At 43.1% G+C, this 13,386-nt stretch overlaps 2 protein-coding genes across 7 annotated transcripts in view; one reads left to right on the top strand and one right to left on the bottom strand.

The window, feature by feature from the left end:
- The window catches only part of COPZ2 (COPI coat complex subunit zeta 2), a 59,972-nt gene extending 51,118 nt beyond the window's left edge, over positions 1-8,854 (bottom strand). Inside the window, exon 1 of one of the 3 annotated variants that reach the window (XM_033917608.1) lies at positions 8,526-8,854. The gene's annotated coding sequence lies outside the window, so the exon portion shown is untranslated. The remainder of the gene's footprint in view (positions 1-8,525) is intronic. The other 2 variants (XM_033917611.1, XM_033917609.1) reach the window with 2 other exon arrangements.
- The window catches only part of NFE2L1 (nuclear factor, erythroid 2 like 1), a 38,850-nt gene continuing 33,841 nt past the window's right edge, over positions 8,378-13,386 (top strand). Inside the window, exons 1-2 of one of the 4 annotated variants that reach the window (XM_033917606.1) lie at positions 8,378-8,398; positions 10,173-11,152. In XM_033917606.1, the coding sequence (XP_033773497.1) occupies positions 10,640-11,152 (513 nt within the window). In that variant the 5' untranslated portion in view covers positions 8,378-8,398; positions 10,173-10,639. Of the gene's footprint in view, positions 8,399-8,661; positions 8,942-9,125; positions 9,203-10,172; positions 11,153-13,386 lie in introns of those variants that run through there. The other 3 variants (XM_033917604.1, XM_033917603.1, XM_033917605.1) reach the window with 3 other exon arrangements.

Below are 13,386 nucleotides of genomic sequence, written 5' to 3' on the forward strand. Positions count from 1 at the left end.
TGGGTTTAGTGAATCTAGCCCATTATCTATTCTCCATCCCCTCCTGTTCCTAATTACTTCTAATCCATCCTCATAATGGTAATCAAGGTTTTTATCTACCGCCTATCAAGATTATCTAAGTGGTTTTACAATCAGGTACTCAAGTATTTTCCCTCTCTGTCCCGATGGGCTCGCAATCTGTCTAACGTACCTGAGGCTATGGAGGACTGAGTGACTTGCCCAGGGTCACAAGGAGCAGCGCGGGGTTTGAACCCACAACCCCAGGGAGCTGAGGCTGTAGCTCCAACCACTGCGCCACACACTCCTCCTTTTTTTTTTGTCCCCATCCCCACAGATTCCTGTGGATTTTCCGTTTTCTCCATCCTTATGCATACCTCTAGTTTAATGTTCATTGACTTCGGGCTTTGCCATAATGAGACCTGTTAGAGGAATGTTTCACTATTGCCACCACTTGAAACTGGAGAGACTGAGAAGTGAATCATCTGTAGTTATATGATAGCATTTCAAAACATGGAAGAGCTGGAAATTTTTGCCACGTCTCATTAGTACTGAAGTGAAACTGGTTTCTCCTATAAAAATGCAAGCAATGAGCTGCTATCCAGCGTGATCAGTACAAAGTATTTTGCTCCAGCAACATTACCAAATGACAAACATTTCTGAAACAGTGCAGAAAATTTCCCATTTCCTGACAATGCAGATGATTGCAAGGATGGGCAGGTGAGGTGACAGCTATTGCCTTATTTCTTCAGGCTGAATCTTGACCTTGTGGCTTAAGAATTTACTTGTCAACTCCCCTTCTGCAGATGCCAAATAGTCTAGTTTCGATAGCAGCCTACAGCAGTTTCATCTCAGCATACAACCCACAGAGATCAATTATTGTCTGCAATAGCAAGGTTGTAATTGATAAGAAAGCACATCCAGACAACACACACTAACAAGATTTTACCAGTCCAAGACAACCAAAAACAAAGGTATGGTTAGCTGCAATGCAGTGTAGTGTAGGTCCTGGAGAAAACACAGGTACATATACTTTATTGTGATACCTTTGAAAGCATCAGTTAAAAAGGCACTGTAGTAAATGAGGTTTTGAGACTACTTCTGTCAATCACAAGGGTGTGTTTAAGAAGCAAATATGATAACCTATGGTACTCACATACTGTATTTCCAAAAAGAAACTTATCACCAATACAAAATGTGTGGCTTTCTTTATTCATAGAACCATAAAAGAGTAAACCCCAAGCAAAAACAAAGGTATAAAAATACACATCTATTTAGGTTCATACAAAACGTCAAACTAATTCTTAACGTGGGGGAAGCCACTGCTTGCCCTGGGATTGTTAGCATGGAATGTTGCTACTATTTGGATTTTTACCAGGTACTTGTAACCTGAATTGGCCACTGTGGAAATTGAATACTGGGCTTGATGGACCATTGGTTTGACCCAGTATGGCTATTCTTATGTTCTTATTTATTGAGGAATTACAAGATGCTAAAATGAAAAACTTCTGAAATGTGTTACTAAGTTGTCTCAGAAGACTGAATGGTCTTGTCTGTGGTCTCTGAGAAACAGACCAAAGACCAAACAGCTAACTAGTCTGCCCATTTGTTCATCTTTAATCTTTTTTTCTCCCTCAGATATCCTCTGTGCTTATCCTATGGTTTCTTTATTCAGTTACTATCTTTGTCTCCACCACCTTCACTGATGCTATTCCATGCATCTTACAGCAATTAACATTCAGGCCCTTAGCTTGCATCCCCCCCCCCCCTGTTTATTTATTTACAAAACTTTGTATTCTGCACTCTAGCATTTTAGACTGATCACTGTCCAACATACATATTTTCAAAACACAAAAACAAAACTTGCAGGATTGATCAAATCAAGTAGTACACCAAAATCATGACCTAAATTCTCAATATTTAGACTATTTCTACTGCCATGGTAAGGAGTAAAATGCGGACCTAACAGACCTCCCAAATCTCAACCGCACGTCCTTAAAAATCTGCTTACTTTGCTTTTTGAAAGCTGTAGTTTCTAATCTCATGTTGGCGAGGTCCACGTTTTACCCCCCCTTTCCAACACTGCAGTTGCTGCGATTTCTGACCCCACAGATCTGTACTGATAATTACATTACATTACATTACATTAGGGATTTCTATTCCGCCATTACCTTGCGGTTCAAGGCGGATTACAATAGGTTAATTTAAAAAAGACAGAATTACAATGATTAGCTAGAGAGGTAAGTTGTAGATCTTAAGAGCATTTAGAGGTCGTGTTGTTATTGCTGTTTCAGGAATTTCTTGAAAAGTGTGGTTTTTATTTCTTTTCTGAATGTCCTATAGTCTGGGGTGGTCATCAGAAGGTTGGAGATCTGGTTGTCCAGTCTTGCGGCTTGAGTGGCTAGGAGGCCGTCGTGTAGTTTTGTTCTTTTTACTTCTTTGATTGGGGGGGGGTATGAATGGTGAGTGCGTTTTTCTGTGTCTGGTACTGGGTGCTTGGATGAGGCGATTGTTCAGGTATGATGGGCTGTCTCCGTGTAGGGTTTTAAATAATATGCAGTAAAATTTGAAATGGATTCTTTCTTGGATTGGGAGCCAGTGTGAGTTGATGAAGGCTTCAGTGATGTGGTCATGTTTTTTCAATGAGTAGATGAGTCTCAAAGCTGTATTTTGGATTGTTTGGAGTTGTCTTATCGTAGTTGCAGGACATGGAAGGAATAGTATGTTACAGTAGTCCAATATACCTAGTATTAGGGATTGTACTATAAGTTGGAATTGTGTTCTTTCAAAGAATTTTCGGACTTGTCTCAGGTTTCTCATGATTGCGAATGATTTTTGAATTGTTTTATTTATTTGTGGTTGCATAGTGCAGCATCTATGACTATGGTCATGCCTAGTAGTTTTATGGTGGTTTGGATGGGATATTTGGTTGCGTTTATGTCTAGGTTGGTTGTGGTTTGGATTTTGTCATTTTCTAGGAGGATGAATTTGGTTTTGTCTTGGTTGAGTTTAAGTTTGTGATTTTTCATCCAGGTTGTGACTGCTTCAAGTGTTTGGTGAAGTTTGTCTGTCATGGTAGGTTTAGAATGATCGTATGGGACGAGGATGGTGATGTCATCCGCATAACTATAGGAGGTTATGCCTAGATTATCCAGATGCGTTCCTAGAGAAGCAGTGTAGAGATTGAAGAGGGTAGGGGATAGTGGAGATCCTTGTGGTACGCCGCAGGGGTTTGACCAGGATTCTGACTTTTCTTTGTTTGATTTTACACTGTAGGTTCTGAGTTTTAGGAATCCTTCAAACCAGGAGTATACTTTATCTGAGATGCCTATTGCATCTAAGATCTGTAGAAGGATGTTGTGGTCTACTAGGTCGAATGCCGCCGATAGGTCCAGTTGTATGAGTAGCATTTTTTTCCCTGTACTAAGTTGTTGTCTGACGGTATCCATAAGGGAGCCTAGTAGTGTCTCTGTGCTGAAGTTTGTTCTGAAGCCTGATTGCATGGGGTGGAGTAGGTTATGGTCCTCTATGTAATTGGTGAGGAGTTTGGCTACAAGGCCTTCTATAATTTTGACATATAGCGGAATTGAGGCTATAGGTCTAAAGTTAGATGGGAGGTTTTGTGGTGCTTTTGGGTCTTTTTGGATTGGGGTGATGACAATTTCGCTGAGGTCAGCAGGGAATGTGCCCTCTGTGAGCGTGAATTGGATCCATTGTAGAGTTATGGTGCGGAATTTTACACTGGAGGTGGTAAGGAGATATGAGGGGCAATGGTTGAGGTCACAGGAGGCATGGCTGTATTTTTTGTAGAATTTGTTGAATTCTGACCATTGTATGTTAGGGAATTGAGTCCAAATTCTGTCTGCTGCGATTGCCTCTTTTCCTGTAGGGTGGATTGTGGTTGGATTTTGATGGGATGGGTTAAGGATGAGTGTGGCTCTGGTGTTGGTGATTTTGTTCTTGAAGTGTTCTGCTAAGAGGGTGGGTGATGGTGGAGGTGTGTTCGTGGTGGTAGTGTATGGTTTGGTGTCTGTTAATTCTTTCAGGATTTGGAATATTTTTTTGGAATCTTGGGTTTCCGTGCCTATGAGATTAGTGTAGTAGCTTTTCCTCTTATCTTTTAGTAGATTTTTGTATTGTTTGTTGATTTTTTTCCAGTCGGTTTTTGTTTGATCTTGGTTCTTTTTTCTCCATTTTCTTTCTAATCTTCTACACTGTCTTTTGAGTTGGAGTAATTCATTATCAAACCATTGGTCTGATTTCCTGCTGGTTCTGGTTTTGGTTTGTAGGGGTGCCAGATCATCAAGGATGTTGGTGGATACATTTTTCCAGTGGGAGATGAAGTTTTTTGGGTCGCAGTCTTGGATAGTTTCGTCTACCTTTGACCAGAAAATGGTTGGGTCGATATGTTTGCGTGAGGTATAAGTGGTTTTTTTTGATTGAGGTGTGTGTTTGGTCTTGGTCCAATTGATGTTGAAGTTATAAATGTAGTGGTCTGACCATAGGGATGGGGACCATGTTCCGTTAGGAGTTTGGATTGCTGGATTGGATGGTTGGTGAGACATGAATGCAGCAATGTCCAGTTGATGACCTTTTTCATGAGTGGTTTGTGGGTTTAGGATCTGGAAGGATAGGGCATTGAGGAAGGATAGACAGTTATTTGCTGGTGTGGAGGTTGTGTCTTCTAGGTGTAGGTTTAGGTCTCCTAGGATGAGGTTATATTCAGCTGTTAGTGAGTTTTGGTAGATGAAGTTTTCAAATTCAGGTCTCACTGTGGTCCAGTTTCCTGGTGTTATGTAGCAGAGCAAGCAGTTTAGAGAGTTTTTTAGTGTTGGGTTTGTGAGTTGACACGCTAGGAAATCCATTTGTGGAGTGGATGTTTTCTCAAGTATGTTTAGAGTTAGGGAGTTCTTGAATATTATTGCTAGTCCTCCTCCTCTTTTTTTCTCTCTGCAGGTTACTGTTATTTTGTATCCTGGCGGGCATACTTCTTTTATTCTAGGGTCTGTGTCTGAGGTTAACCAGGTTTCAGTGAGGAATAGGCAGTCAAGTTTTTCTGTTTTTATCCAATTTTTTATGTTTTCTGTTTTGGGTCCTAGTGCTCTGATGTTAACATAGGCACATGTAAGGGAGGTCGTGTCAGTCTGGGGAGTGTGAGTTGTTTCCGGGTATATGAGTGTTGTGGGAGATGGATGAGATTTTGTTTTCGGAAGTGTTGATCTTCTTCTCCAGGTAACAGTGATGGAGTGTTGAGTGCTGGCGTGGTGGTTCGAGTTTCTTGAGGAAACACTTCAGCAAAAGGAAGTCTGCTAAATGTACACAGGGGAGTAGAGCAACAGCACCCATGGACCTTGCTGGAATGTAAACAGGGGAGTAGAGCAACAGCACCCACAGACCTCATGGGAATGAGATCTGCATTTTACCCAGTGCTGGGGCAGGAAATTTTTTTTTTTGGTGTGGCGTGGGGGGGGGGGGGGAGGGTTCAACCTGGTCTTGAACCCAGATCCCTAGGCTCTCAGACAGCTACATTAACCTCTAGGATACTTTGTTAGCTTATGAACCTAACTTTTAGTCTCAGCATAGGTTATGGCTCCTTCACTTCTGCTGCCTGTCAGGATATAGAGAATGACACGGTGACAAAATTCATCACCGTTCTGAGAGAGAATAAAGCATGGATACATCCCTGTAAGTCCTGACATTAGCCAGGTGAAATGGGATACATCCCGATAAGTCCTGACATTAGCCAGGTGAAGGGGGATGGGATTAAGACAAAGATCACTTTTCTCTTTACAGAAAAAACTGCCCTCACCCCCTGCAACTGACATCTACCTTATCTATCTCTGCAGATGATAGAAACAGTAGATTAACTATGGAAAGATATTTCACCATTAACTGAAGAGCATGCAAAGATGGAGAAATACGCTGTTTTATGAGTTCAATTAGCTACTGTAGAAGTAAAACTAGAGAAAAAGCAACAGGTCCTGAGGCTGTGGGCTAGCTGTGGTTTTACACCAAGGCCCACCCAGCCAGATACCATAAAGAGATAAACAGACCATGGTCAGAAGACAGAATTCTCAGAAGAAAGAATTCATAAGAAAAATCATCTAATAGAAAGTATCGGAGATGTTTAAAGTTGGGAGGGGGGCTTGTGCTCGGAAATACTAATATGGTGGGGAAACAGGCATTTCGGGGAAAAGGTAGGCTTTACGGAAAACAGAGTAGACATAACATGACGTAGGTGAAAATAGCCAATAAATGAATGTAGTTAGGCAGTAATGCATAAGTAAATAACCAATAAGGATGTATCATGTGATGTAAACCAACGTGGTGTTGGCCACTAAGAAATGTATAAAAACCAGGCCTTTAGAAGGGAAAGGGCAGAACAGACATCAGAGGACCTCTAGGCCTAGAGATCACCTTCTGTTACGCTATATACTAAATGATTTATTCCTGTAAGCTGTTATTGATTGAGTAAATAAATATATACTTATTGAAACCAGTATATAGCGTTCGAGGTCTCATTACCGAGGTAGGCCTGGATAGCTGCCTACATCAGTTCCCCCTGGATAACCGTGTGAAACCATCTCCATGTCATTCTTTAAGGAGAGAGGGAAGAATCAGAGTATGAATGGATACAACCACTGACCCTCAAACCTTGAATTGAGGAATGCTGGTGATTGAGATAGACACTAAAGAATGACACAGGATGGTTTCCTGCGGTTATCCACAGAAACGGTGATGAATTTTGTCACTGTGTCATTCTTTACATCTATTAAATGGTCCAAGAAAAATCCTTAAACAGCAGCCCACTCAAATGATTTTACCTATTCTTAAGAAAAGTGCAGGATGCAGGATCTCAACTGCACTTCCTTAAACATTTTCTTCACTGGGTTTTAGACAGCTGCTGTTTTAACTCCGATGGACCTCAATTACACTTTAGCTCTGACGGACATCAATGCTCCTCCCTACCTCACCCCCATAACCTATTCTGAGACTAAAAGTGCCAAACATTTACTACTTCATAAGATGCAGAAGTAGCTTAGAGGTTAGTGTAGCTGTCTGAGGAACTGGGGATCTGGGTTCAAGATCAGATTAAACCAACAAAACTAAATTTTCCTGCCCCAGCACTGTAGACCTTATCTTTGGTTAAGTTTTACAGCATGGATCCTCCCATATATTCCCATGAGAAGTGAAGCATTCTGGGCAGCTGCTGAGAATAAGTGACAACATTTTGAAGCTTGATTGGTCAGAGCTGTAGCCTAATGGTTGGTGCATCCAACAGATAACCTGGGGCAGTGGTTTCCATTCCAGAGAATATCTGCAGAGAAGGGGGCACATTGGGGTTTGTGAAAGTAGATCTGTGGGGTTTGCAGAGGGGAGCCACTGAGGTGGTCAGCATTACATTGCGATGAGAAATCACAGCTGTCAAAAATGGGAAAAGCAGATTTGAAGGAGGGGGGAGCCATTGAGGTGTCAAAGTAGATCCCTGAGGTTGGGAGAGAGGAGCATTGAGGTCCCTCAGAGTTAAACAGTAGCAATCAAAACCCAGGGAAGTGCCTGGGCCTTCCCTCTGCCAATGACATCATCAGTGACTGGCAGAGGGAAGCCCACGAAGCAGCACGTTCAGAGTGCTGTCACCGCTGCTGTTTTTGGAGGCCTCAGAGCAGAGGTATGCCAATATTATAGTGGGTCAGTGTGGTTCTGCTGCACAGTGGGATGGGAGGGATAGAAAGATACTGCACAAGGGGATGGGTAAAATCTGGTAACCCTAATTGTTGTACATGAAAAAATAAGACATCTCCTGAAAATAAGCCCTAATGCATTTTTTGGAGCAAAAGTTAATATAAGACCAGGTCTTATTTTGGGGGAAAGACGGGATTACTCATATCAATTGGTATGTCTGCTGAAACAGTAGTTTTCCGTTCAACCGTAAACTCTCATGCATGTAGCATGCTTTGCAATGCTCAGACTTTTGGAGGCAATGCATGTCAAAGTGTTGGGTTTGCTATATAAAAACCTGAAGACCTATATTCTTCAAGGTGGATCTTCTTATAAAATGACATGTCCAATAAAGTAGCTGTTGAAGAACGCAATGGGCAGGAGGGTGATGTAGATAGAGAAAAGCAGTAACTACATGGGGATATTGCCAAAAATTTTAAAAAAACTTCATGCAGCAGCCCAATTAGACAAGAAAACCGTGGACCTGGCAACATTATATGGAAGGCAGCAGTGGGCACGTCTATGCGTACCATTTGCACAGGCCGCCAAATCCACAGACTTTTTGGCACGCAAGCTGCAGTACGCCATGACATCACGCACACGGATCCTTCCAGAATGTCCCGGGAGCGTCAGCGCATGCGTGCTGCTTGCCTAGGACTTCCGGCACTTTCTGCAAGTCACGGTGGGTGACTAGGTGGAGGATCTAGGATGGGTGATGCGAGCCTCAACTAGATCCTCCGGGTGCTGTTAGGCAAAAACAACAACATAAAGCTGCAACTGAACTATTAGTTTGACTATTGTTTTTGTACCTTGGCGAGTAGCCTTGCTTCCTATTGGCTGAGAGCTCTCGGAAGACTGCTGTAGAACGCTTGGGATAGGCTATTGGTTGTGTCGGGTAAAGTTGTCGCGTCAGAGAGGGTTGGTGTTGATAGCGGATGGGTCATTGCGATTGGTTGCCATGTCTTGTCAGCTGTGTGTGAGGGCGGGCTAGAGAGGATTGTAGCAGCTATGGTTGGTTGTTTTACGCACTGCATTTGCCTTTGGGGCCTTGTGGTTGGCGGCTGAAGGTGTAGATCCGCGTTGCCCAGGTAATGCGGAAACTGGGCTGAGAGAGGTGGGATCGTGCAGGGGTGGCGTCACTGACCTTGTGATTGGGAGTGGGCATGGGGCCGGTGGGCTACCGAGAGCGCCCGAGCAGCCGCTAGATTGAGAGGCGGAAGTCGAGGTTAGTAGGTGTCTAGTGCTCATCTGTAGTAGGAATCCCTTGGAGTTTTATGGAAGATGTGGGGGATGGGATGACTGGGACGCGCTGGGGGGGTCGGGGGAGATGGGTGGATGGAGGGAGGTGCCCTCTGGGTCACATGCAGGGTACGCGCTTTTTGTGCGAATAGAGATTACACGTGGTGTGTGGGTGGAATCAAATGGTGGAGGGGGGTAGTGGCTGAATAAATCAGTGAGAGCTGAGATCTTTTTATTGGACTAACTTGTGAGTTATTTTTTAACAGTAAAGGCTAATATATAGTTGGCGTGCAATGTTTACTACGCCTTGTATTTTTTTTTTTTTTTTGGGGGGGGGATTTATTAACAAGCAGTGCAATTAGACCCCTCCCCTAGGCCAAAACATAGTACACTATGGGAAGCTGTCTGTTTGCAGGTGGACTCGTACTTAGCTACTCGACTTAGCGATATAAAGCAATGTTTATTAAATAAACGGGCCTCTTAAATCTAACAAAAATAAATTTAAAATTTTCTGTAGAGGAGCAGACGAATTTTTTAAAAGTCTTCCAGAAACATATTGAGTTGTGTATATGTTCTGCAGTGTTAGAATATTAGTACGTTTCAGCAGAAAGAAGTTCCAGAAAATAATGCCTTTTAAGTGTCATTGATCTAGCTTTAATTTTTTTTCTGACTTGCTGAAAGGGGTGTTAGCCAAAGAGATGCTTATATTTAGTCCAATAAAAAAGGATCACTTAATGTTTTCATTTCTTGGCCTTAATACAGAAAAGAGAGCATTATTATTTTAGATGCCTTTGAAAGTATAGCTGAAAAATGGTCACGATGAGAAGGTGAGGTTGGGCTGAGAGCAGTCAGCAGGTGAGATGAATAGATCTGGCACAAGGTGGCTTTTTCATCCCCGGGCTTGACTTTAGTGGTGCTGTGGTGGACTTGGTCTCTTGTCGCTGGATGGGCATTAGGACATCTACAGTGGGGCTCTGGTTTCCTGCTCCCTTCCTGAGTCAGGAAACTAAAAATAGGAGTGTGTGTTCAGTTTTTATTGTTAGGAATAGCAAGTCTTCAGCTTTCTTTATACAATTTATAGGCTTTCACAATGGAATTTTTTTTTTTCTGTCTATGTTTATTTACAGGTTTAGTATGTTACTGAATGGTAACCAGCCCTATGATATTCTGTAGAATGCTAATATTTTGTGACAGATATTTTGCTTTTTCTGTTATAGTGTCAAGGAAAACAGATTTGTGTTTGTTCACTGATGAAACGTTCCAAAGAGAGAAAAGGCCTGACTGAGACTGCTTTGGAAGTCATCTTGAGGGTTAAAGAGAGGTGTCAGGGAAGAGGCTGAGGGAGCTTCTGTATGAAGTTGCCAGTACTGAATGAGTCACATGAAGCTTGTATGTAACAAGGAGTGGCTTCTGGAAGAGCTGGCTTATCTTTCAATACAAAGAAGAAGTACAAGCCAAGCGTGAGCAGGAGACGGCTCAGGGGTTGCTCTTATCTGGGAAGAACTAGCTTTCCACTTTGTTTCAAGAGTTCTCTTCACTGAGAAGCAGAAAAATGGACTGCCAGTGAGGACCTTTATAATGTTTGCCTTATGACGGTTTGTTTTCTTTTGAGAAGACCTGAGGCTCAAGATTTTTTTGGGGTGACTGATTTTAATATTTTGATTTCATTTTGGTTTCTTCAGAAATGCTTTCTTTGAAGAAGTATTTCACAGAAGGCCTCATTCAATTCACTATCTTGCTGAGTTTAATTGGTGTGCGCCTAGACGTGGACACATACCTGGACCTGCAGTTACCCCCCCTGAGGGAAATCATCCTGGGCCCTAGTTCAGCTTATTCCCCTGCCCAGTTCCATAATCTAAGGAACACATTAGATGGTTATGGAATCCACCCTAAGAGTGTGGACCTGGACTATTACTTCACTACGCACAGGCTTCTTAACCAGGTGAGGGCCCTCGATCGACTGCAGGTTCCTGGCACAGCAGTGGATACCTGGCTGGTCCACAGAGAGCAGGAGAGTTCTGTGTCCAGTACTCAGCCAAGTCCCAGCATTACTTTGGAGAATCCCAGTGGGCTGCAGGATGTGCTGAGCCCTGATTTGGGGCCCAGAGAAAGTGGTTCTCTTGAGCAGGCTTATGGCGAGGAATTGGACACACTGGGAGCTGTGGCTCCACTAACCAGTGGAGACCTAACCAAAGAGGTAAGTACCTTTTATGATGTAATTGAAATTGGTTTAGAATGCAGCAAAAAGAAAAGCCCCAGTGTGGATTCCAAGAATAGCTGGTACATGTTGATGTCTGTTGGGTGCTGGAGGGTTGGAATAAGGATTTTTGAGAGAGTGCAAATACTAGAGGTATATGGTTGCTTTGGTGATTTTTGTGTGTTAGTGAAAGGGAGTCTTGACCTTTGGAGAGTACATCTTGTTAGATTTACTGTTGAGATTTGCACCAGTTATCTTTTTCATTCTTGTTCCTGTTGCTACTGCTGTGTTTTTAATTTGATTGTGATGTGTTGTGGAACATTTGCATACATCTCAGTTCACCACTCTCTTCATCTAAATCTGACCTGTATTCTTGGAAAACTCCAAGGTGCTTGCAGTGGCACAAAAGATTCCTTCCATTTCCACTGCAAGTTCTGTAACACTTGGCTATTGTAAATTGAGTGTTAAGGCTCTGGATATGTAGTTTTTATCACTAGGGGTGTCAACCAATATTTTTAGGAGTCGGGGAAAGTCTTTTGCCTGTTCTTTTCCAACCCAATAGATTATGTTGGAAAAGAAATAGACATTATCAACCACTTGTGTGTTGTCTGTCTCTCTCTGCATCATAAAAGTGGTGTGGGTGGTTGTTTGTTTTTGTTTTTGGGGGGGTGCAGGAACAGTGAAGAGACATGAGATTTTGAAAATGGACTAGATTGAACAGGAAGTCCTAAAGAAATGGATCCACTCAAAAATAGCCTTAACACATTTCTATGGGAGAAACAGTTCCAACTTTTGTAGGGTAGGAAGTTTAATTAATTGAAACATGGTAGTTAGGCAGCTAAACTGCCTCTCCTCTAAGCTGCTGGCCATAGATACACAGAGGGATTGGAATCAACTCCATGAGACCCTCTGCTGCTGCCGCTACCTCCAGTGGGCTGGCTAAAGTCAGATGTGCATTCAGTTTTTTTCTTTGTTGTAAGCCATACTGTGAAATTGGAATTCTTCGCAAAAAGTTTTTGAAAATTCCGCAACATAAATTTGTAGTGTTTTGCATAGAATTTTCCTATCCAGAGACTTGAAATTCCTTCCTGCCTTTTCCTTTCTTAGGTTCCAGCCTCCTCGGTTCCCTTTCACTCCAGGTGTGGTTCTGTCTCCCTCTAAATCTCATCACTCACTTGCATGCTGAATCCTCGCCTTGGCTACCATAGTCTGGCATCTCTCTCTCCACTAGCTAAGAATCTCTTCCTCCTTTCCATCCTCTTTCTGGTCTTGGTCACTCTCTCTTCCTCCCTTCCCGTCCTCCCCTACCTGTGGGTTCAGCATCCATGTCCTCTCACCCCACCCACCACCTCTCTTACTTGCACCCTGAATGCTTTCCCTACTCCCCATGGTCTGATATCTCCCTCTCTCTACCGTCCAGCATTTCTTCCTTCTCAACCCCCTTTCGGGCCTAGGTTTCCTTCTCGCCCCCTTTTCCCTCTACTTACATGTCCAGCATCCATGTCCCCTCCTTCCTCTGCAGGTCTAGCTTTCATGTCCCCTCCCCAACTTGCAGTGCAGCATTCAGTCACTGTCTCTTCTTCTCCCCCCCTACTATTTGCAGTCCAGGATCCATGTCCCCTGCTCTCCCCTTCCCCTGTGTGGGTCTGCCTTTCTCTGACCAATCGGATGGGGAGTTCATTTAGAATTCTGCCAGGAGTAAATCATATACTGTACCATATTTTTCGGTCTATAAGATACACCAGACCATAAGATGCACCTATGTGTAGAGGAGGAAAAACCAAGAAAAAAAAGTTTGGTTCAGAATTTTTTTTCTTGGTTTTTCCTCCTCTATACATAGGTGTGTCTGGTGGTAGGTAGCCTGCAGTCCCTACCTCCGGTACCTTTTTTTAAATGCTGGTGGTCCAGCGCAGTCTCGCCAGGAGCTTTCTGCGCTCCTGCTGGATGGCTGCCTACTTTTTTGCTGCAGAATGGTGCAAAAGGCAGGAGCGCGAGCTTTTTGCTTCTTGCCTGGTCCTGCACCGCTCCCTGAATGGCTGCCGTCAGTTCTTGCAAATCGCCATTCAGGGAGTGGCGCGAGACTACGCTGGACCACTGTCATTTTAAAAAAACAGGGGGCGGGGAGGTGTTTAAAAAATTGTATTCGCTCTATAAAACTGTGCTTTTCCACCCACTTTTTTTGGGGGGGAAGAGTGCATCTTATGGAACGAAAAATACAGTAGTTTACTACTGTA

The sequence above is a fragment of the Geotrypetes seraphini genome, chromosome 13 (assembly GCF_902459505.1).
Source record: "Geotrypetes seraphini chromosome 13, aGeoSer1.1, whole genome shotgun sequence".
Lineage (NCBI taxonomy): Eukaryota > Metazoa > Chordata > Amphibia > Gymnophiona > Dermophiidae > Geotrypetes > Geotrypetes seraphini.